Source organism: Pan paniscus, chromosome 17 (assembly GCF_029289425.2).
Source record: "Pan paniscus chromosome 17, NHGRI_mPanPan1-v2.0_pri, whole genome shotgun sequence".
Classification (NCBI taxonomy): domain Eukaryota; kingdom Metazoa; phylum Chordata; class Mammalia; order Primates; family Hominidae; genus Pan; species Pan paniscus.
The window spans coordinates 25,363,360-25,384,564 of record NC_073266.2 but is presented as its reverse complement, the minus strand read 5'-3'; the positions used below and the strand labels follow the sequence as shown (position 1 = coordinate 25,384,564).

The 21,205-nt window shown below is 44.1% G+C and overlaps 2 protein-coding genes and 1 long non-coding RNA gene across 9 annotated transcripts in view; 1 reads left to right on the top strand and 2 right to left on the bottom strand.

Moving 5' to 3' along the window:
* Positions 1-772, bottom strand: part of SPIRE1 (spire type actin nucleation factor 1) — a 215,264-nt gene extending 214,492 nt beyond the window's left edge. For 2 of the 4 annotated variants that reach the window (XM_034944069.3, XM_034944070.3), the window contains exon 1: positions 194-772. In XM_034944069.3, coding sequence (XP_034799960.1) covers positions 194-530 — 337 coding nt within the window. In that variant the 5' untranslated portion in view covers positions 531-772. The remainder of the gene's footprint in view (positions 1-193) is intronic. The other 2 variants (XM_034944067.3, XM_034944068.3) reach the window with 2 other exon arrangements.
* Positions 773-826: 54 nt separating this feature from the next.
* LOC129394611 (uncharacterized) lies at positions 827-6,306 on the top strand. 2 transcript variants are annotated; one of them, XR_008621916.2, is made up of 3 exons: positions 827-1,027; positions 1,258-1,457; positions 1,561-4,676. It is a non-coding gene; the product is annotated as an uncharacterized LOC129394611 (long non-coding RNA). The 2 variants fall into 2 exon arrangements; XR_008621915.1 differs by lacking the exon at positions 1,561-4,676 and adding an exon at positions 6,105-6,306 and having other exon boundaries at positions 831-1,027.
* Positions 3,972-21,205, bottom strand: part of CEP76 (centrosomal protein 76) — a 39,749-nt gene continuing 22,515 nt past the window's right edge. The window contains exons 10-13 of one of the 3 annotated variants that reach the window (XM_055102547.2): positions 18,894-19,227; positions 15,354-15,571; positions 14,201-14,316; positions 3,972-4,842 (exon numbers count right to left, since the gene is read on the bottom strand). In XM_055102547.2, the coding sequence (XP_054958522.1) occupies positions 4,826-4,842; positions 14,201-14,316; positions 15,354-15,571; positions 18,894-19,227 (685 nt within the window). In that variant the 3' untranslated portion in view covers positions 3,972-4,825. Of the gene's footprint in view, positions 4,843-8,698; positions 9,414-13,005; positions 14,317-15,353; positions 15,572-18,893; positions 19,228-21,205 lie in introns of those variants that run through there. The other 2 variants (XM_055102548.2, XM_034944071.4) reach the window with 2 other exon arrangements.

The following is a 21,205-nucleotide window of genomic DNA, read 5'->3' as shown; positions in this document are numbered from 1 at the left end:
ACCTCCGAGGGGCCCCTGCCAGCCACGGCCTGACGCCGTCCTCCCCTGCGGGTCCCCGCCGGATCCTCCCGGGGGTCTCCCGTGGCAAATGGGGGGGGACGGCGGGGGCGGAAGGGCCGGGGACGCTGAGGGTAAGGCGGCCCAGCCGCGGGTGTTCCAAGAACTACGAGGGAAAGGGGCCCGGCGGCCTCACCCGCAACTGGGGGCGGCTCTCCCGCGTCGTCGGCCGCGGGCGCCAGGGTGACGGCGCCGTCCCTCCAGACGCGGATCTGCGCGGCCGAGCGCACACGGTGGCGGGGCTGGCGGCGGCGGGCGGCGGCGCGCAGGGAACCGCAGCACTGGTAGCACACGGCCCACGCCTGCTCCTCGTTGATGGGCTGGTTGTACAGCCGCAGGATCTCCTCCAGGCTCAGCGCGTCCTGGGAGCCCCCGGCCACGCCGCCGGCTGCCCCGGGCTCCCGCGGCCCCTCGCCGCCCACTGCCTCAGTCCGCGGCTCCCCGCCGCCCGCCGGGCCGGCCGCCTGAGCCATCCCGCGGGTGGGCGCTGCGCTCGGCAGTCGCTCCGTGTGCCGGCGTCTCCTCAGCTCCGGAGCATCGTCGCCGCGCGCCGCCGCCTCACCATCCCCGGAACCGCCGCCGCCCAACGCGGCCGCGCGCGCCGCCGCCGGGACCAGGCGAGTGCCCGGGAGGCGTGGGCGAGAGGAGGGCGGCGAGGACACGGCTGCAGTCCCGGTCAGACAGCCGCCGGCCGGTAGCGACGCGATGGCGTCCGGCGCCCCGCCCCGCCCCGCCCCGCCCCGCCCCGCCTCGCGCCGTCCAGCGCCGTCCAGCGCCGCCCAGCGCCCGCCCCTCAGGGGGCCGCACGGGCCGGGGGATGCACGCTCTGGAGGTGAGGACCAGGCAGGAGGGCCTCGCCTCGAGTCGAGATGGCCGCACGGTCTCTAGCCCGCAGGGCTCTCAGAGTCGCAGGCGGTGACGCCCGGTCGGGGGGCCCGGTCGCAAGGGACACACAGCTGGGGGCGCGATGGTGAGGGCGGCGATGCACGGTCCGGAGGGGATGCGCGGCCGGGTAGGGCGTGCAGGGTTGTGGGGCGTGGGGGACACGCGGGGTCGGGCGTGCGGTCGGGGGACGCAGGGGCAAGAGGGGGTCGCATTTATCAGGGAAGTCCCCGGCCGACTCTGGCGGGGAACTGGGCGCGCCAACCCGGGTCACCGCCCTGCACAGCAGGAGAAGTCACCCGCATTGACGTTCCCTAGGCGCTGGATCGCCGAAGGTCTGGTTGAGAACTTCAACCCGCCTGGAGCGGATGCCTAAGAAAATGCAGGCCCGCTGAAGCCTCCCCGCCGGGCCCTGGGCCCTGAAAGCCTCCGGCAGTTTCCCGTGACCCCGCGGCCGCTCTGCGCGTTTTCCGATTTCTTGCTGGTTGAATACCTCCCTCTCCACTCCCAACTTCAGGGTAAGCACCGTAAAGACGGGGATCTTTACGGGTTTTCCTCACTGACTTCTCCCAAAAGCTAAACCAGCGCCTGGAATATAAACATGTCGTACATAATTTGCAGGTGTTAGTTTCAGCGTCCTTCCGGATTCATCTGTAACATTCGTCCCTTCCCTCACTAAGGTAATGTCTCAAGTACCACACTCATCAGAGCATGTGGAATGAATATCACAGTGGTAAAATTGAACTGAGGGCAATTAGCCGTAGAAAGAAAGAATTCCGCCCCCCCAACCTATTAAATATGCAATAAAACAGATAATTCTTAATCACCCATTGGTAGATTAATTTAATCGATAAAATTCCACTGAGGCTAGTCCTGTGTGAAAGCCCTACAGAGTGTTGAAAGCATCAACCAAATAGGCAATGTATATTAAGTTCCAGTAAACCTTTTACGGCAGTTTTATGTAAAATGTTAGAAATCACGCTCTCAACAATTGCATCTTGCGGTAGAAACTACAACAGTCTATTTAAATTACAACCGTCTATTAAAATAAGATACCATCTTACATACAGCTGGGATGGGGACGAGGGAGAAAAGCAACAGGACGAAAAGGAAAATTAAGAAATTGAAAGAGGGCCGTGCGCAGTGGCTTACGCCTGTAATCCCAGCACTTTGGGAGGCTGAGGCGGGCAGATCACTGAGGTCAGGAGTTCGAGACCAGCCTGGCCAACATGGTGAAACCCTGTCTCTACTAAAAATACAAAGAAAATTAGCCGAGTGTGGTGACGCACGCTTGTAATTCCAGCTACCCGGGAGGCTGAGGCAGGAGAATCGCTTGAACCTGGGAGGTGGAGGTTGCAATGAGCCAAGATCACACCACTGCACTCCAGCCTGGGGGACAGAGCGAGAGTCTGTCTCAAAAAAAAAAAAATAAATTGAAAGAGGAGAAGAAAGCTCCCCAGGCTTTCTTATTACAATTTCAGTACGAGAGAGACAAAACAACCCCTTAAAGTAGCATCACTTAATTATAGGTTCATAATCTCATTTGTAACAATGCAGTATCTATGTGTGCCAAAGCCCAGAGAGGCAAACATGTAATTCCTTATGTGTGACACTATATACATATAAATATATCTCTGTCCTCTTGATTAAAAACAGACAAACATTCCCAAATTTTGCTATTTCAAAAGTTTATCCTGTGTGGATTTTGAAAATACAGACAGGTTTAAAATATTTTGAACAATCCAGGAAAAAAAATGAAGGTCTACTTTTATGGACAACACTACCACCTCCTGGCCTTATGGGATACTGCTGCCCATTGCACTGGGACAACTACAGCCAAATACCCACCAGTAAACAAGCTAAATGGGTTAATAAACTGAGGAATCTATGAGCCATTAACCTGCTAACCCTGGCATAGAGCAGTAAATAAATCTTGAAGACAACAATACAAGGAAGGAGGAAGTGAGTAAAGTAAAGGAAATCCAAACTTTATCTTTTAAAAGATGCATTCTTATTTTTTTAGTCATCCCTCTAATCAATGGAAAAAGATGCATTTTTTTTTTTTTTTTTTAATTGAGACAGAGTCTCACCCTGTCGCCCAGGCTAGGGTCAGTGCCGCGATTTCAGCTCACTGCAACCTCCGCCTCCTGGGTTGAGACGATTCTCGTGCCTCGGCCTCCCGAGTAGCTGGGATTACAGGCACACGCTACCATGCCTGGCTAATTTTTGTATTTTTAGTAAAGACAGGGTTTTACCATGTTGGCCAGGCTGGTCTCAAACTCCTGACTTCAGTCCACCCGCCTCAGCCTCCAAAAGTGCTGGGATTACAGGTGTGAGCCACTGTGCCCGGCCAAAAGATACATTCTTAAAAACAAATTTGCAACACTAGGATTTTCCTTGAGTGATGATTTTTTAAAATATATACACATTTTGAGAGGGAGACATTACTGCACTGTATCACAAGACAGTTACATCCAACAGAAGGGCTTTTTTTTTTATTGCCAAGTAACAATTCATGGTATGATATACTTAAATATTTTGCCTGTGTGAGCATATATGTAATTAAGTTGAGGAAAGATGACAAGTAGAATATTGTGTGATGTTTCTTCTCTACACAAAATAAAGGAAAATCTTTAAAATCCTAGCTGTCTTCTAAGTGTAGTTATACAACATGAACACTTGACTCTTTTTTGTGTAAAGACTTATAACTTACTAACTTCTAAATGATTTTCAGTACTCCTTAAAGTTTTGATAAGCTGGCCAGGCATGGTGGCTCACGCCTGTAATCCCAGCAGTTTGGGAGGCCGAGGCGGGCAGATCACCTGAGGTCAGGAGTTCGAGACCAGCCTGGCCAACATGGCAAAAACCCGTCTCTACTAAAAATACAAAAATTAGGTGGACATGGTGGCAGGCACCTGTAATCCTAGCTACTCGGGAGGCTGAGGCAGGGGAATCACTTGAACCCGGGAGGCGGAGCGTGCAGTGAGCCGAGATCACGCCATTGCACCCCAGCCTGGGTGACAAGAGTGAGCCTTCATCTCAAAAAAGAAGAAAAAAAATTGATAAGCCTTACCATCATCCATCATCACAACACTCTGAAAGTGACTGCTGACCACTCAAAGGCTACCAGCCGTTGATATCTTCTCAGTGGAGTTCAAGCACCCCTGTGGAATAACAGCACTGTCCCATTTTCTCATTTTCAATTCAAATTCAAAGATTCAAGGCCAGGCGCAGTGGCTCATACCTGTAATCCCAACACTTTGGGAAGCCAACGCAGGCAGATTGCTTGAGGCCATGAGTTCGAGACCAGTCTGGCCAACATGATGAACCCTCGTCTCTACTAAAAATGCAAAGAAAATTAGCCAGGCATGGTGATGCATGCCTGTAATCCCAGCTACTTGGGAGGCTGAGGCAGGAGAATCGCTTGAACCCAGGAAGCGGAGATTGCTGTGAGCCAAGATTGTACCACTGCACTCCAGCCAGGGTGACAGAGTGAGAGTCCGTCTCAAAGAGAAAAAAAAAAAATCTAAAGATTCAAATGCCTTTATGTTCAGGATATTTTGTTCCCAATTTCAGTCATTGATTGTATTTTTACTGTATGACTTCATATTTAAAATGTCTGAACAACTCAAATCAACATTTAAATGTCTTTTTCAAAGTGCTGTGAAGTCCGTGTTACTCTGAATATGATTTTGTTTTTGTTGATTTTGTTACTTTATTAAAAATTGAATCCTTGACTTTTTTTATATTTACTTCTTATTCTTGTAGAATAAATGTACTTCATGCTTCATACTCTGGAGGTACTGGCTGTGCTGTTCTGAGTCTTTCAGGGAGCACCATCACTGTGCAGCCCAAGCTTTTCCCAGACACTTCTGGACAAGTGCTCCTAAGAGGCACATTCACCTAGAAAAGTGCACCAGAAAGGGGGAAAAAAAACAGCATATTTTTTAATGTTGTAACCTAAATTTTCATTGCCCACAATTGTAATACCTTATACATCTGTAGTGCTATTTATACTTTCAAAATGTGCTCTTCAGTTATACAACTTGAAGGGTCAGATATTATTATTCCTATCTTACAGAAGAGAAAATACAGTCATAGGACAAAATACAGAAGCAGTAAATGAAACAGTTGGTACTGGAATTCAGGCCTCCTGACCAGCTCAGCTCTTTCTCCTACATTACAATGTCCATGTACCTGAGCCTGGCCATGGGGGCTCACACCTGTAATCCCAGCACTTTGGGAGGCTGAGGCAGGAGCATCATTTGAGCTCACAAGTTTGAGACCAGCCTGGGCAATGTGACGAAAATCCATCTCTACAAAAAATACAAAAAAGTAACCAGGCATGGTGGTGCACACCTATAATCCCAGCTGCTCGGAAGGCTGAGGCGCAAGAATCGCTTGAGCCCAGGAGGCAGAGGCTGCAGTGAGCCGAGATCAAGCCACTGCACTCCAGCCTGGGCGATACAGTGAGACCTTGTCTCAAAAAAAAGAAAAACAATTTTTTTGACGAAAAGTAGAGGATTGAGATAAAATGTGTGAACAATAGTGTATCAATGGGTTCATGAGAGACCCTGGAAAATACTAGGCTAAGCAATAATCACGTTTCACCTACTTAATGTGATTCTCCTTTAAGATAATTATTTTTAAACCATTATAAATGTATGACGTTCTGATCTGAATATAAGTGTAATTATTAGCTTCAACTAGTTAAGAAGATTTGACTTGGAAAAGACCTCATAAATATGAATTTTAGGCCAAGCCACTATTTTATGCTTATGGAAATTGGAGCCTGCAAATGTTAAGTGACTTACCCCAAATTACTGCTAGTTGGCCTGAGATAATTCAAATACATTTCCTATAACACAAACTTTCCAAATACTCTTTTATAGTCATATTACATAATTCTGATCAGATTTCAAACATTAGGACAAGCAGTAGCTTGCTCCTTAATTCCAGTGGGAAATTAAAAACAAAATAAGGCCCAAAAATATATATTCTTTGAGACAGGCTCTTGAGGCCAAGGCTTGAGTCCAGTGGCATGATCTCAGCTCACTGCAACCTCCACCTCCTAGATTCAAGCAGTCCTCCCACCTCAGCCTTCCAAGTAGCTGGGACCACAGGCGCACACGACCACACCGGCTAACTGTTGTACTTTTTTGCAGAGACGGGGTTTCACCATGTTGCCCAGGCTGGTCTGGAACTTCTGAGCTCAAGTAATCCACCCACCTCTTCCTCCCAAGGTGCTGGGATTACAGATGTGAGCCACCACAACCAGGCACAAAAATATCTTTATTTTGTAGCAAAGTTTGATGTTTGACAATAATTGCTTAAAAATGGAGAATTATCAATAAAATTTTACCAGAGTTTTGTGTTGTGTAAATTAAAAATTTTCAGACTGAATCACACTTTGCTGATGAGACAATGCAAAAATGTTTTTTCAAGCCTCTATTATTTAATTTTTCCTGATTGATTGTGTGTGTGTGTAGAGAGACAGAATCTCATTCTGCTGCCCAGGCTGGATGGAGTGCAGTGGTGTGATCATAGCTCACTGCAACCTCTAACTCCTGTGCTCAAAAGAATCCTCCCAGCTGGGCACAGTGGCTTATGCCTGTAATCCCAGCACTTTGGGAGGCTGAGGCGGGCAGATCACCTGAGGTTGGGAGTTCAAGACCAGCCTGACCAACATGGAGAAACCCCGTCTCTACTAAAAATACAAAATTAGCTAGGCATGGTGGTGCATGCCTGTAATCCCAGCTACTTAGGAGGCTGAGGCAAGAGAATCGCTTGAACCCGGAGGGGCGGAGGTTGTGGTGAGCCGAGATCGTGCCATTGCACTCCAGTCTGGGCAACCAGAGCGAAACTCCATCTCAAAAGAAAAAAAAAAAGTCCTCCCACTTCAGCCTTCTGAATGGGCCGGGACTACAGGGATGCGCCACCACACCCCGCTAATTTTTTAAAACTTTTTGTAGGCCGGGCATGGTGGCTCACACCTATAATCCCAGCACTTTGGGAGGCTGAGAAGGGTGGATCACGAGGCCAGGAGATCGAGACCATCCTGGCTAACACGGTGAAACCTCTACTAAAAATACAAAATTAAAATACAAAAATTAGCCGGGCATGGTGGCATGTGCCTGTAGTCCCAGCTACTTGGGAGGCTGAGGCAGGAGAATTGCTTGAACCCGGGAGGCAGAGATCGCAGTGAGCCAAGATCACGCCATTGCACTCCAGCCTGGGTGACAGAGCGAGACTCCGTCTCAAAAAAAAAAAAAAAATTTGTAGAGAAGGGGTCTCAGTCTGCTGCCCAAGCTGGTCTCAAATTCCTGGGCTCAAGGGATCCTCCCGTCTTGGCCTCCCAAAGTGCTGGGATTACAGGTTTGAACCACTGTGCCTGGCTAATTTGTCCTGATCTTTTTTTTTTTTTTTAAGACGGGGTCTTGCTCTGTCGCTCAGGCTGGAGTGCAGTGGTACAATCTCAGCTCAGTGCAACCTCTGCCTCCCAGGTTCAAGTGATTCTCCTGCCTCAGCTTCCTGAGTAGCTAGGATTACAGGCGCCCGTCACCATGCCCACTAACTTTCGTATTTTTAGTAGAGACAGGGTTTCACCATTTTGGCCAGGCTGGTCTCAAACTCCTGATCTCAAGTGATCCACCCACCTCAGCCTCCCAAAGTGCTGGCGTGAGCCACTGCACCCGATCTATCCTAATCTTTATTGAGAAAAGATGGCCCTTTCCTGTTGCTCAAAAAAGGTGTTTTTTTCCCCTGATGTACAGGTAGAGGTCTAGAGCTGCTCTTGGCTCTTTATGCATTCTACTTTGACCCTATCAAAACCTCATTTCTCTTCCAAGGTGAGCATGTAACCAACATAAAATATGACTTCCCTTTAATTCAACTAGATGTTTAATGAATTCAGCACATTCCAGATGTGCTAAAAAGCTAGTCTTTTAAGTTTCGCCTTAGTAATTTTTGTAGAAGGGTATAGGTAAAGGTATAGGTGTGGTGGTACATGCCTGTGGTCCCAGCTACTCTGGAGGCTGAGGTGGGAGGATTACTTGAGCCCAGGAGGTAGAGGTTGCAGTGAATTGAGTTCATGCCTTATATGTTACTTGTGCTTTTCCTTAGGATTTTCCCTGAACTGTTCTGTTAACCTGAATTCCTGTTCTCCTCATCTTTTGTATAAAGAGCCACTGATGGAACACTGTGTCTTTCCCTTATGTGCCATACCTGTTCATGCCTCTCAGGAACCAGAAGTGTAACCCTCGCTCCTACTCTCGACCTAGCAATCTAATCCTTCTTAAGAGATGTTGGAAGAAAAATTATTGACATTGAAATTCATAAAAACATGACATCCCAGAGCTTAACCTAAGTTTATAAGAGAATGTTTTAAACAAACTTCTTAAAAATTTTTTTTTAATTTTTTTTGAGACAGAGTCTTGCTCTTGTCACCCAGACTGGAGTGCATTGGCACAATCTCTGCTTACTGCAACCTCTGCCTCCCAGGCTCATGCAGTTCTCCTGCCTCAGCCTCCCGAGTAGCTGCGATTACAGATCACGCCACCACGCCCAGCTAATTTTTGTATTTTTAGTAGAGACGGGGTTTCACCATGTTGGCCAGGCTGGTCTTGAACGCCTGACCCCGTGATCTGCCCACCCTGGCCTCCCAAAGTGCTGGGATTACAGGCGTGAGCCACCGTGCCCGGCCCAACACAATTATTTTAATGGTATCAAAATTGTACCTTTGTGGCTGGGCACAGTGGCTCATACTTGTGATCCCAGCATCTTGAGAGACTGAGACAGGAGGAGTGCTTGATGCCAGAAGTTCAAGACCAGACTGAGCAACATAGCAAGAACTCATCTCTACAAAAAAAAAAAAGTTTAAAATTAGCCAGTCATGGTGGCATACACCTATAGTCCCAGCTACTTAAGAGGCTGAGGCAAGAGGATCACTTGAGCCCAGGAGTTCTAGGTTAAAAGTGAGCTGTGATCACACCCCTGCACTCTAGCCTGGGTGACAGAGTGAGACCCCCAGCTCAAAATAAAAAATTATTATCTTGCAAAGTTTGCTAAGTAATGGTCATTCTTCAACTGTGATATTGTCTTAATGCCATGGGCATTTTCAGGGTTAACAAAATTTTATGGTATTTTTTTTTTTTTTTTTTTTTTTGTGAGGTAGGGTCTCCCTCTGTTGCCCAGGCTGGAGTGCATTGTGCAATCATAGCTCACTGAAGCCTCGTAACGTCCCGCCTCAATTGATCCTCCCACCTCAGCCTCCCAAATAGATGGGACTACAGGTGCACGCACCATGCCTGGTTGTTGTTGTTGTTGTTGTTGTTGTTGTTGTTGTTGTTGTATTTTTGGTAGAGACAGGGTTTCGCCACATTGCCCAAACTGGTCTCGAACTCCTCACTCAATTGATCTACCTGCCTTGGCCTCCTAAAAGGGTGGAATTACAGGCTTGAGTCACCACACCCGGCCTAAAAAAAAAAAAAAACTTTCTAATTGGTTTATTCTACCACATTTAGAACAACCTCTACTTTATCACAAACAAGCTATTTGATTCTTCCAATCAGTTTTATCAAAACTGAAGATTCCAATTTAACATCTTTAATCCAAACATCAGTTTTATTAATATATTGACAAAAAAAGTAAATCTTATTCATAACGAGTTTAAAATTAAAAATTCCATATATTACTGAAATTAAGCTAATATAAATCTCAATCTGATTCTGATAAATTAAGATGTATATGGAAAACAACCACCAAACAAAAATAAGATGTATATGGAAACCCTAAAGCAAACACTAAAAAACCCCTCAAAAATTAGTGATTAAAAAAAGAAAATATTGAAAATAGTGATAAAAATCATTAAATAAATTAAAATGTTAAATTAGAAAATATTATTTTGGGCTGGGCATGGTGGCTCACACCAGTAATCCCAACACTTTGGGAGGCTGAGTGAGGAGGATCGCTTGAGGCCACGAGTTTAAGACCTGTATTTGAGTGAGACCTTGTCTCTACAAAAAAATTTAAAAGTTAGCTGAGTGTGGTGGTACATGCCTGTAGTCCCAGCTACTCTGGAGGCTGAGGCCAGAGGATCCGTTGAGCCCAGGTGTTCAAGGCTGCAGTGAGCTATGATCACACCACTGCACTCTATCCCCAAAGACAGAGTGAGACAGTCTCTTGAAATTAAGAAAATATAATATTCGGCCAGGCCGGGTGGCTCATGCCTGCAATCCCAGCAGTTTGGGAGGCCAAGGCAGGTGGATCACAAGGTCAGGAATTCAAGACCAGCCTGGCCAACATGGTGAAACCCCCGTCTCTAGTAAAAATACAAAAATTAGCCAGGCGTGGTGGCACGTGCCTGTAGTCCCAGCTACTCGGGAGGCTGAGGCAGGAGAATTGCTTGAATCTGGGAGGCAGAGGTTGCTGTGAACCAAGATCGTGCCACTGCACTCCAGCCTGGGTGACAGAGCAAGACTCTTTCTCAAAAAAAAAAAAAGAAAAGAAAAGAAAAAAATATATAATATTCACTTAACACAGAAGAAAGCAATAGACCTGCAGGTGCTTTCTGATTTTTTTTTTTTTTTTTAATAGAACAAGAAAGCAGTAAGGGAGAAACAAAGGGGGGAAAAAACATGAGGGAAAAGTAAAATGGCAAACACAAATCCAGCCATATCAATAATAACATTAAATGTGAATGGGGCTGGGTGCAGTGGCTCATGCCTGTAATCCCAGCACTTTGGGAGGCCGAGGCAGGCGTATCACCTGAGGTCAGGAGTTTGAAACCAGCCTGGCCAACATGGTGAGACCCTGTCCCTACTAAAAATACAAAAATTAGCCAGATGTGTTGGTGCAGGCCTGTAATCCCAGCTATTTGGGAGGCTGAGGCAGGAAAATCACCTGAACCTGGGAGGTGGAGGTTGCGTTGATCTGAGATTGCACCACTGCACTCCAGACTGGGCAACAGACTGAGACTCCAACCCTCCTCCAACTCCTCCCACCGCCACTGGCCAAAAAAAGTGAATGGAGGCTGGGTGCCGTCGCAGATGCCAATAATCTCAGCACTTTGGGAACCCGAGGTGGGCAGATCACTTGAGATCAGGAGTTTGAGACCAGCCTGCCAACAAGACAAAACCCTGTCTATACCCAAAAATACAAAAATTACAAAAATTACAAAAATTAGCTGGGCGTAGTGGTGTGCACCTGTGGTCCCAGCTATGGAGGCTAAGGCAGGAGAATCACTCGAACCCAGGAGGTAGAGGTTGCAGGGAGCCAAGATTGCACCATTGCACTCCAGCCTGGGAGACAGAGTAAGATTCCATCTCAAAAAAAAAAAAAAAAAAAAGTGAATGTACTTAATCCAATCAAAAAGCTGAAACTGTTCAGACTGGATTAAAAAAAGAAGATTCAACTATATGTTGTCTACCTAGCAAGATACACTTTATTCCTTTTTTTTTTTTTTTTTTTTTTTTGAGACAGAGTCTCGCTCTGTCACCCAGGCTGGAGTGTAGTGGAGAGCAATCTTGGCTCACTGCAGCCTCCGCCTCCCAGGTTTAAGCGATTCCCCTACCTCAGCCTCCCAAGTAGCTGGGATTACAGGTGTGGGCTACTATGCCCGGCTAATTTTTGTATTTTTAGTAGAGACGGGGTTTCATCATGTTGGCCAGGCTGGTCTTGAACTCCTGATCCAGGTGATCTGCCCGCCTCAGCCTCCCAATTACAGGCTTGAGCTACCGCCCCCCGCACTTTTTTTTTTTTTTGAGACACAGTTTCACTGTTTTCCCAAGCTGGAGTGCAGTGGTGTGATCTCAGCTCACAGCAACCTCCACCTCCCAGGTTCAAGCGATTCTCCTGTCTCAGCCTCCCGAGTAGCTGGGATTACAGGCATGCGCCACCACGCCCAGCTAATTTTGTATTTTTAGTAGAGACAGGGTTTCTCTATGTTGGTCAGGCTGGTCTCGAACTCCTGACCTCAGGTGATCCGCCCGCCTTGGCCTCCCAAAGTGCTGGGATTACAGGCATGAGCCACCGCTCCTGGCCCCAATTTTTTTATTTTTCAGAGATGCCATCTCACTATGTTGACCAGGCTGGGCTCAAATTTTTATTCAATAGGTTCATGCTTGACGAATGAAAAATGAAGTTTCTGGGTTTCTGATATTTTTCTATTAACTAAATAGACATATATAAAAATACATATATATAATATAGAGGGGACTGTTGGCATACATATTGTCAAGAACAACACCTTAGAGACATTATGTTTTTTAAACTTTACATTTTTAATAGAAAAACAACTTTTATGACAGCTAAATATACAAGGTAAATTTAATTCTTAAGAAGAAAAATTGGCGAGGCATGGTGGCTCACACCTGTAATCCCAGCACTTTGGGAGGCCAAGGCGGGTGGATCACCTGAGGTCGGGAGTTTGAGACCCTCCTGACCAACATGCAGAAACCCTGTCTCTACTTAAATTAAAAAAAAAAAAAAAATTAGCCAAGTGTGGTGGCTCATGCCTGTAATCCCAGCTACTTGGGAGGCTGAGTCAGGAGAATCACTTGAACCCAGGAGGCAGAGGTTGCAGTGAGCCGAGATTGCACCATTGCACTCCAGCCTGGGCAACAAGAGCCAAACTGTCTCAAAAAAAAAAAAAAAAGAAAAGAAAAAGAAAAATTATTAGTAAGAAGAATAGGCCAGGTGCGATGGTCCATGCCTGTAATCCCAGCACCTGGGGAGGCCAAGGCAGGTGGATTGCCTGAGCTCAGGAGTTCGTGACCAGCCTGGGCAACAAGGTGAAACCCCTCTCTAATAAAATACAAAAAAAATTAGCTGGGCGTGGTAGCATGTGCCTGTAGTCCCAGCTACTTGGGAGGCTGAGGCAGGAGAACTGCTTGAACCTGCGAGGTGGAGGTTGCAGTGAGCCAAGATTGTGCCACTGCACTCCAGCCTGGGCAACAGAGTGAGACTCTGTCTCAAAAAAAAAAGAAAAAAGAATAGCAGACTTCTAGTGGTAAATGCACTGAAATTACCTTATAAGTCTTTAGAGAAAAATATTAATGCCAGACTCTATTGGTGCATAAAAAGCATATTTATTACAGAGTTTACACCAAAAGCGCATTTGAAATACACGTTACTCTGGTACAATAAGGTGGGAAGCTCAGCCTCAATGTTAATACAGCCTTGATCTTAATATAGTCTGTCTCTTAGTACATAACTCATAGTTTGTCTCAAAAGTAGAAAATTACAAGCAATCTTCTGTTGATAGCTTTTTTTATAATTTTGGCAAAAGAGTGGTTTAACTTTTTTAAAAAGTTTTTTTTTTCTTTGAGATAGGGTCTTGCTCTGTCACCCAGGCTGGAGTGCAGTGGCACAATCTTTTGGGCTCAAGTGATTCACCCACCTCAGCCTCCCAAGCAGCTGGGACCACAGGTGTGCACGATCACGCCCTGCTAATTTTTTAAATTTTTTGTAGAGATGGGGTCTTGCTATGTTGCCCAGGCTGGTCTTAAACTCCTGAACCCAAGAGATTCTCCTGCCTCAGCCTCCCAGAGTACTGGGTATTTTTCTAAAATACCCAATTCATTTTTACAACAAATCACAGTGATAAATATTTCTAAATGATTCATGTACTTTCATATGAGGTTATTAATATTTATGCTTTTCTGGTATTAGTTTTTTCCTACTCTTGCTTCAAGGTCCAACCATAAATTTCTGGACAGTCTCAAATATCCCAAGGGCCACGAATAAACCACAAAAGTGATAATTCATCAACATTTATTTTCACCAATGCAATAAATAAATCTGTCATGAGGTTAATTTCTCCTAATCTGTATAAAATAATTCCATTAACCTGTGAAAAGTAATGATCATACTGATTTGTCTAGGGCTCAAACCCTTAGACAAACATCTCTTTGATTACCTGTTTGTGTAAAGAAAACTGAATGCATTTTATATTAATATTTAAACTACTGATAACTGTAAACAAAGTAGCATTTATTAAAATAGAATATACACTTAATTTATACTAAATTCCAGGGAGATTTATACAAGTTTTTCAGCCTTAATTTTTAAAGGAATGCATGATTTTTTTTAAACATTACCAGTCAAGTATATACAAAATTGAAATATGCCATTCAAGCCAGATTGTGATTTTAAAATAACAAACCTCTAAATAGCTAAGTAATGTACAATGTGTAAAATTCCAATTAAACACAGGTATAAATCTTATATAAATATTGGCCCTATAATACCGAGCGATATTTACAAGCAAACATGATCCAAACAGCACATGCAGATTCAGGGTAAGTAAATACTCGGACACGAACTGCCAGTCGCACTTGGTCTCCACGGCAACAGATTATTTCTTCACAGAAAGGAGATCTATTTAAGAAAGAAAAAATTATTCAATTAAGAAGTGACCATACACTTTAATTCCTTATTTGCAAGTAAATCAGTATTTAAAGTAATTTTTTCAGGCTAGGCATGGTGGCTCATGCCTGTAATCCCAGCACTTTGGGAGGCCGAGACAGGTGGATCACCTGAGGTCAGGAGTTCAAGACCAGCTTGGCCATCATAGTGAAACCCCGCCTCTACTAAAAATTACAAAAAGTAGCCGCGTGTGGTGGCGGGCGTCTGTAATCCCAGCTACTTGGGAGGCTGAGGCAGGAGAATCTCTTGAATCCAGGAGGCAGAGGTTGCAGTGAGCCGAGAATGTGCCACTGCACTCCAGCCTGGGCAACAGACTGAGACTCCATCTCAAAAATAAATAAATAAAATAATTTTTTCAAATTCTGTCTCTGCTATCAAAGACACTGTAATTTTGGTCAAGCTATTCAAATTATAGACTATTTCCTTATAGTCCAAACAAAATCAGAGGTACCTGAGACTGCACCAAAATCACTGGGCAAATAATCCCAGACTATCTAGGGCTACATTTCAGACCAAATGAATCAAAATCTGTGGCAAGGAGGGTCAGTCATTGTAAAAGCTCCCATATGACTTGGATGTCATTTCTAAATAACTACCAGATTAGGCTGGGTGCAACGGCTCACACCTGTAATCCCAGCACTTTGGGAGGCTGAGGTGGGAAGACTGCTTGAGCCCAGGAGTTCAAGACCAGCCTGGGCAACATAGGAAGACCCCCATCTCTACAAAATAAAGATAAAAAAAATAGCCAGGTATGGTGGCACATGCCTGTGGTCCCAGTTGCCTGGGAGGGTGAGGTGGAAGGGTCACTTGGGCCCAGGAGGTCGAGGCTGCAGTGAGCCATAACTGTGCCACTGTACTCCAGCATGGGCAGCAGAGCAAGACCTTGAGTTAAAAAAAAAAAAAAAAAAAAAGGAAATTAAAAAAACCCCTGCCGGACTGATCTCTAAGATTCCTAAACTGAAAAAATGATTCCGTAAATTACACCTTACCGAAGACATGTGGCAAATGCACGTCTTGCATTTCTATACACAAAATGTATTGGGAACCCTTTAAATGTGTGACCATCAGGTACAGCCCTTCTTATGGCATCTTGAAATTCTTCATTGCCTGCTGATATACTTGTTGTACGCTCAAATTCATAAGAAGCCAAAGCTGGTGATAAAAGGTAGGAGAGCTGGTCTTCCCAAACAGTAGTGAGACCAAGATCCTATGAGCAATCAAGAGAAAAAGAAAAAGTGAAATACATTAATATTTTCAAAACCAACTAAATAAAACTGTTGATTATTTTAATGTATACCAAGAAAAGATTTTTAAAAGCTATCATAATATTTTAATAATAATAATTATAGGGATACATAGAAATAAAAATCAGATAAAAGGAACTATAGGTGATCAGATTTTACTTTTTAGAGAAACAATCAAAAAACATTCAAAACGATGTTCACAAAGTCTCCAAATCCTGTACTTCTCTAATATCTACTACAAAATACTATATGAAATAGTCCTAATATGGAGGACAGGTATAATTCTTATATTTTGAGATATTTTACTTAACTTTAAAGAGTTTAGGCTGGGCGTGGTGGCTCACGCCTGTAATCCCAGCACTTTGGGAGGCTGAGGTGGGCGGATCATGAGGTCAGGGGATTGAGACCATCCTGGCTAACAAGGTGAAACCCTGTATCTACTAAAAATACAAAAAATTAGTTGGGCGTGGTGGCGGGTGCATGTAGTCCCAGCTACTTGGGAGGCTGAGGCAGGGGAATGGTGTGAACCTGGGAGGCAGAGCTTGCAGTGAGCCGAGATCGTGCCACTGCACTCCAGCCTGGGCAACAGAGCGAGACTCTGTCTCAAAATTAAAAAAAAAAATAAAATAAATAAAAAAGAGTTTAGTAAGAATGAATCTGTTTACTAAAGACTGACTCTTCCTACCATAAACTGAACTACAGAGGTGAGAAAAGTCAACAAATTAATTCTATGTGGTTAAACAAATATTTACTGAACATGTACTCTGTAAAACTTATATACTGTAAGAGATAAAAAGATGAAGACATTTTATAGGCCCTTAGGGAGCTTAAAACATTTCTACGGAATGTTAAAAACAACATGATTCCATTTATTTTTTATTTTTTTTAATTTTTTGAGACAGAGACTTACTCTGTTGCCCAGGCTGGAATGCAGTGGTGCAATCTTGGCTCACTGCAACCTCTGCCTCCCAGGTTCAAGCGATTCTCCTGCCTCAGACTCCTGAGTAGCTGGGATTACAGACACCTGCCACCATGCCCGGCTAACTTTTGTATTTTTAGTAGAGACGGGCTTTCACCATGTTGGCCAGGCTGGTCTCAAACTCCTGACCTCAAGTGATCCATCCACCTCGGCCTCCCAAAGTGCTAGGATTACAGGCATAAGCCACCGTGCCCAGCCCATGATTCCATTTATAACACCAAAAGACCTATTGATAGCTGGACACATGAAGTTAATAATATTACAAATACAAAAAATTCTCAAAATTCTAGATATTTTGGTTATCATAATGGATCTTTGGTATTTCCTCATTTTACATTCAAGGTTTTTAACTCATCACAAATGGTCTCAAAGATCCACAATTAACAATGCTTTTCCTGCGGCAACATGTGAACTTTTGCTGATTTACAGGCACTTTAACTTAAATAGTGATCAACACTGGCATCTATCACAGCTTTGTTTTCTTTTTCTATAAACAGTAATTCCTTTTTTTTTTTTTTTTTTTTGAGACAGGGTCTTACTCTGTCACCCAGGCTGGAGTGCAGTGGCACAATCTCGGCTCACTACAACCTCTGCCTCCCCGGCTCCTTTCACCTCAGCCTCTGAGTAGCTGGGACTACAGGCATGCACCACCACACCCGGCTAATTTTTGTACTTTTTGTAGAGATAGGGTCTCACCATGTTGCCCAGGCTGGTCTTGAACTCCTGAGCTCAAGCAATCCACCCATCTCAGCCTCCCAAACTGCTGGGATTACAGGCGTGAGACACTGTGCCTGGCCAAAAGTAATTTTTATAAGATATTGCTTTTATTTGTAAGCAGAACCTAAGAAAAGAAAGCTAAAGCCAATACAAGTGATGGAAGGAAAGAAAAAGTAATAAGGGGCATTCATTTCCAGCAATATAATGGACCAGAGGTCTCCTGACCAACTTTTGCTGAAAACATATTACAAATGCCAGGTTTTCCAAAATATATGTTTAAATGCTTTGATAAGTTGACAAGTGAATAAGAAATATATTAGAGGCCAAAGCTAAGAGTTAATGGGAACCCAGAGAACATGTTTGATAAATCAGTTTGCCTTTGATAGCCTCAAAGAACACAGAAAACAGGGCTCACCCAAGGTGAGGAGTGGAACAGGGAACCCTAAAAGGTGAATCAGAAATATTTTGTAGGAATTTTGGATTCTAGTCCTTTGTTGGTGATATGTGTTACAAATAACTTTTCCCACCCCACAGCTTCAATCTCTTAATGTCTTCTTTTGATGAGCTTAAGTCTTTAAGATATATTAATCTTTTCCTTTATGACTAATACTTTTTATGTCTTCTTAAAGGCACTTTACAAAGGAAATCTACATGCTATTTGACAAGAGGCTTGATCTGGCTGGGCGCAGTGGCTCACAACTGTAATCCCAGCATTTTGGGAGGCTGAGGCAGGTAGATCACTTCGAGACCAGCCTGGCCAACAATGGTGAAACCCTATCTCTACAAAAAATACAAAAATTGGCAGCATGGTAGCACATGTCTATAATCCCAGTTATTCAGGAGGCTGAGGCAGGAGAATTGCTTAAACCTGGGAGGTAGAGGTTGCAGCGAACCAAGATCACGCCACTGCGCTCCAGCCTGGGTGACAGAGCGAGAGATTCCATCTCAAAAAAAAAAAAAAAAAAGACGTTTGATCTCAAAAGTAATCAGGGAAATGCAAATTAAAGCCAGACGTCTACCCAGTTGAGTACAATATGAAAACAAACAGAAACCAACCTGGGGAGAAAAATGAATATGAAAAAAGTATAACCCAGTATACATATTTTTTCTTTAAAAAATAATAGAGATGATGTTTCACCATATTCCCCAGGCTGGTCTTGAACTCCTGGGCTCAAGCGATCCACCCACCTCAGCCTCCCAAAGTGCTGGGATTATAGGCATGAGCCATCAAGCCCAGCCTAACCCAGGATTTTTAAAGGGGCAAATATGTGAATAAGCATTTCACAAAGACAAAATCCAAATAGTGGTATTCAGCAAAAATCTTGACTCTAAGGGATGTGAACAAGTTCACCATTCTTCATTTCTAGGAGGAAGTAATTCATTCTGTAAGTATTAATTAATTTGGAGATTTTTGAGTCTCAGAACTTGAACTCTCATGACTTTCAAAATTATAAGCTTCATAATAGTAGGGACTGTAGTTGTTTTGTTCAGGGCTAGAATAGTGACTGGCACTATCACACACACCAAAAAATAGTTAAATACATAAATGAAAAAAAGTATGAAACTACAACTATTTCAGTGTGAATTACCTTCCTGTGTTCTGACACCAGGAGCCTCAGCTGCATTTCAATTTCATTACTTGTTACTGATGCGTCAATTGTGGATGCACACAGAGGTGGAAAGGGAGGAAGGGATGTTGTAGCTCCAGGAGCACACACAGATTTAATTGCTTCCTCACTCATGGGTTTCCATTTGGATTCATCATTCAAATCAAATACACAGGTTTCTACTGCATCAGAGGGTTGACAATTTCCCAGGAACATCTGATGGTTGAAAACACAACCAATTGTTCGATATGGGTACAGTGGTTTGGGCTGTTCAGCAACTGGAGGTTCATCAGGATTGGTAGGTTTATGGATGTACCTAAAAAAAAATTTTATATATGAGAACTTAAAAATTAAGACGGCAGCATCTTACTGAGAAAATTATTCTAACACTTAAGGCCATAACTACTTCTCAGAACTACAATTTAATACTTGTTTTTCTTTTTTATATTTCCACAATTTGATTACTCTGTATTAATTGTATGGTACATCTTTACAATATTGAAACCAACTCTGTTAACAACAGAATACATTCTATGTATACTGTTAAGATCAAAGGCCGGACGCGGTAATCCCAGCACTTTGGGAGGCCGAGGCAGGGGGATCACCTGAGGTCAAGAGTTCGAGACTAGCCTGACCAACATGGTGAAACCCCGTCTCTGCTAAAAATACAAAAATTAGCTGGGCGTGGGAGCACGTGCCTGTAGTCCCAGCTACTCGGGAGGCTAAGCCAGGAGAATTGCTTGAACCCAGGAGGCGGAGGCTGCAGTGAGCCGTCCAGCCTGAGCAACAAGGGCGAAACTCCATCTCCAAGAAAAAAAAATAAAAATAAAAAAAGTTTGCCTGAGATAACATAATTAAAATAATTTGGTTATGCATTTTTAGGCACAACTAACCAAAACATTATTAGGCATGATTATCTACCAGGGAGAAAGAGGACTCAGGGGAATGAAAAGAGGGCCCAGGGCTGGGCCTCTAGAATACACACATTTAAAGACAAGATGAAGGAAAAACTGAGCACAGCCAGAGAGGAATAATAAATATTGAAAGACAATGATAAAAAAGAAGCTAAGGAAAGAGAATGTTCCATGAAGAAAGAAGTGAGACAGCCAGGTGGAAAGGGGTCCCCAGAGAAACTCCAACCAGCCTGTGCACTGGGAGGAGTGCACACTGGGGAGAAGCCACAGAAGTTCGAGCAATTTGCAGTGGGGAGGAGCCTGGCCCCTCCTCTTCCTGAGTGGAAGCTGGAATTCAATCTGCGAAGCAGGAAGCACACTAGCAGGCACGAAGCACACTAGCAGGCACTCTGGCTTTGTGGAGCGTCCCTGTTTCCCAGTGTTTTTCCTTTTTGTTCAATAAATTCCATTTTTCTCCCCCTTCAAATTGCCTGCGAGCCTAATTTTTCGTGGCCATGTGACAAGGACTCAGCTCTTAGCTGAACTAAGGAAGAAGTCCTACAACAGAAGTACTCAGCTGTTTCAAAATCTAATGACAGGCTAAAGTACTTTAAAAATGTGTCCAGTGGAATTGCCAACATGGAGATGGTAACCACATCAAATTTTAAAAAGAAATCATCATTTACAACTTGACCTTATTTTCAGACTTAGGGATGATCATCAGAAAAAAACATATGCCGGCCAGGCATGGTGGCTCATACCTATAATCTCAGCACTTTGGAAGGCTGTGGCGGGCAGACTGCTTGAGCCCAGGAGTTCAAGACCAGCCTAGACAACACAGCAAAACCTCATCCCTATAAAAAAATTAGCTAGGCATGGCTGTGCACACCTGCAGTCCCAGCTACGCAAGAGGCTGAGGTAGGAGGACCACCGGAACCCAGGAGGGGGAGGCTGCAGTGGGCTGTGACTGTGCCACTGCACTCCAGCCTGAGCAACAGAATGAGACACTGCAAAAAAAAAAAAAAAGAGAAAACTGAAAAAAAAATATGCTAATCATACAAAACTAGTAAACATAATTTACTGTTTACCAACATCATGTTGGTAAAGAATATTTGAGGTAAAAGTTTTCTTAGAGTTCATTTACTTGGCTGCCATAATTGAAGTACTTTTTTACATAATCACTGAAAAGGCTCTAACTAAAATCATCAACACATACCTTCAAGTACCATCAATATGGACAAAAAACCCTTATAATTTAAAATACTTATAACTTAAGCTGGACACGGTGGCTCACGCCTGTAATCCCAGCACTTTGGGAGGCTGAGGTAGGTGGACCACCTGAGGTCAGGAGTTCGAGACCAGCCTGGCTAACATGGTGAAAACTTGTCTCTACTAAAAATA